Source organism: Olea europaea, unplaced genomic scaffold (genome assembly GCF_002742605.1).
Source record: "Olea europaea var. sylvestris unplaced genomic scaffold, O_europaea_v1 scaffold21745, whole genome shotgun sequence".
NCBI lineage: Eukaryota > Viridiplantae > Streptophyta > Magnoliopsida > Lamiales > Oleaceae > Olea > Olea europaea.
In genome coordinates this window covers 1-1,814 of record NW_019239743.1, presented here as the reverse complement: position 1 = coordinate 1,814, position 1,814 = coordinate 1, and the positions used below count along the sequence as shown (strand labels likewise).

At 40.2% G+C, this 1,814-nt stretch overlaps 1 protein-coding gene across 1 annotated transcript; it reads left to right on the top strand.

The window, feature by feature from the left end:
• Positions 1-6: 6 nt before the first annotated feature.
• Positions 7-1,808, top strand: LOC111380596 (formin-like protein 8). Its single transcript, XM_023004197.1, has 2 exons — positions 7-333; positions 440-1,808. The coding sequence occupies exons 1-2, from the start codon at positions 128-130 to the stop codon at positions 1,737-1,739; spliced, it is 1,506 nt and encodes a 501-aa protein (XP_022859965.1). The 5' UTR covers positions 7-127; the 3' UTR covers positions 1,740-1,808.
• The last annotated feature ends 6 nt before the right edge of the window (positions 1,809-1,814 follow it).

The window sequence follows — 1,814 nt, the reverse complement described above, 5'->3', positions numbered from 1 at the left end:
CCCTCCCCCTCCACCACCACCAACTCCTCCCCCACCTCCACCACTTCCTAACAAAAGAAAGCTCAAGCCATCTCCACCACGACTTTTGGTGAAGGCAAAATCTTCTTTACCACTACCTCCACCGGTTATGTCCGGGACCAGTTCATTTCCACCCTGGAAGCCACCTATTCCACCTAGAGGGAATACCACCAAAAATAGCAATGTGGATACAGTAGAAAACTGGAAAGAAAATGACGAAATTCAAATGAAACTTAAGCCACTACACTGGGACAAGGTTGTTGCCAATGCTGATCATTCAATGGTCTGGGATGAAATCAACGATGGATCTTTCAGGTAAGTATAAGAGTTTACAGTCAATTTTCTTGGTCGTGAAATTTTCAAATGAAAAATTTCAACTGGGTCTTTCTGAACTTATATTGATTCTGTGTTGTCCTGTCAGATTTGATGACGAACTCATGGAAAACCTCTTTGGATACACTACAACTAGAGAGAAACCGACCAGTGGAAATGGCGCATCCTCAAATTTAGGCAGTGCTAAATCAGCTCCACCAGCACAAATTTTCATCCTTGAACCCCGAAAGTCCCAAAACAAGGCAATAATTATTAAATCTCTTGCAGTTTCTCGTAAAGAAATCCTTGAGGCTCTCGTGGAGGGCCAAGGCCTCGATGCTGACACCCTCGAAAAATTAACCAAGATTTCCCCAACAGAAGATGAAATAACCAAAATCCTCCATTTCAATGGGAACCCTGCAAAACTTGCTGATGCAGAGTCTTTCCTATACCATGTATTGAAAGCAATTCCCTCAGCATTTATGCGTTTCAATGCAATGCTATTTAGATCGACATATGATCCAGAGATACTTCATCTCAAGAAATCTCTGCAGACTCTTGAATTGGGATGTAAGGAACTAAGAACTCCGGGAATTTTCTTTAAACTGCTCGAAGCCATTCTCAAGGCTGGCAATCGAATGAATGCTGGTACAGCACGAGGAAATGCCCAAGGCTTCAACCTTAGTTCCCTGTTAAAACTTTCTGATGTCAAAAGCACAAATGGAAAGACTACTCTGCTTCAATTCGTAGTCGAGCAAGTAATCTGTTCCGAGGGAAAACGTCGTTTAATCAATCAAACTGATAAAAATGGTGATGCCAAACGAGATTCAGATAGCAAGATTTCTGAAGGAGAAAGAGATATGGAGTACTTAATGCTAGGAATACCAGTGGTATTAGGCTTAAGTACTGAATTATCCAATGTGAAGAAATCAGCAACCATCGATCATGACAGTTTCGTCAACACGTGTTCAACTCTTACAGCCAAAATTCACGACATCAAATGGCTCATAACACGCTGCAACGATCACGAACAGGGTCGATTCTCCATCGAAATGAAAGGCTTTCTAGAAGATTGTGAAGAGGAACTCAATGTAGTGGGAGATGAACAATCAAGGGTAATGGAATTAGTGAAGAAAACAACAGTATATTATCAAGCAGGAGGTAATTCTAAAGACAAAGGCACAAATCCACTTCAATTATTTGTTATTGTGAAAAATTTCTTGGATATGGTTGATCAAGTTTGTGACGATATATCGAAGAAACTGCAGAAGAAAAAACAGACTAGTACAGGATCATCAACGCCATTATCGCCATTGTCAAGGTCTCCCGTGAGATTTCCCAGTTTGCAGTCTTTTTCTAGGACACAAAATCCAGGAACATTTTCAAGTGATTCAGATGATGATTTTTGAGAAAGATTTAGACAGGATTTATGTAAAGTTTTTCAATTCTATATAGTCTCCAATCCAATCCATTATAAAGATTGG

Bases quoted from the DNA above. Each gene is read 5' to 3' on its own strand.
- LOC111380596 (XM_023004197.1), top strand. From the start codon at position 128: ATGTCCGGGACCAGTTCATTTCCACCCTGGAAGCCACCTATTCCACCT. The intron at 334-439 runs GTAAGTATAAGA...TTGTCCTGTCAG, and splicing joins ATCAACGATGGATCTTTCAG to ATTTGATGACGAACTCATGG.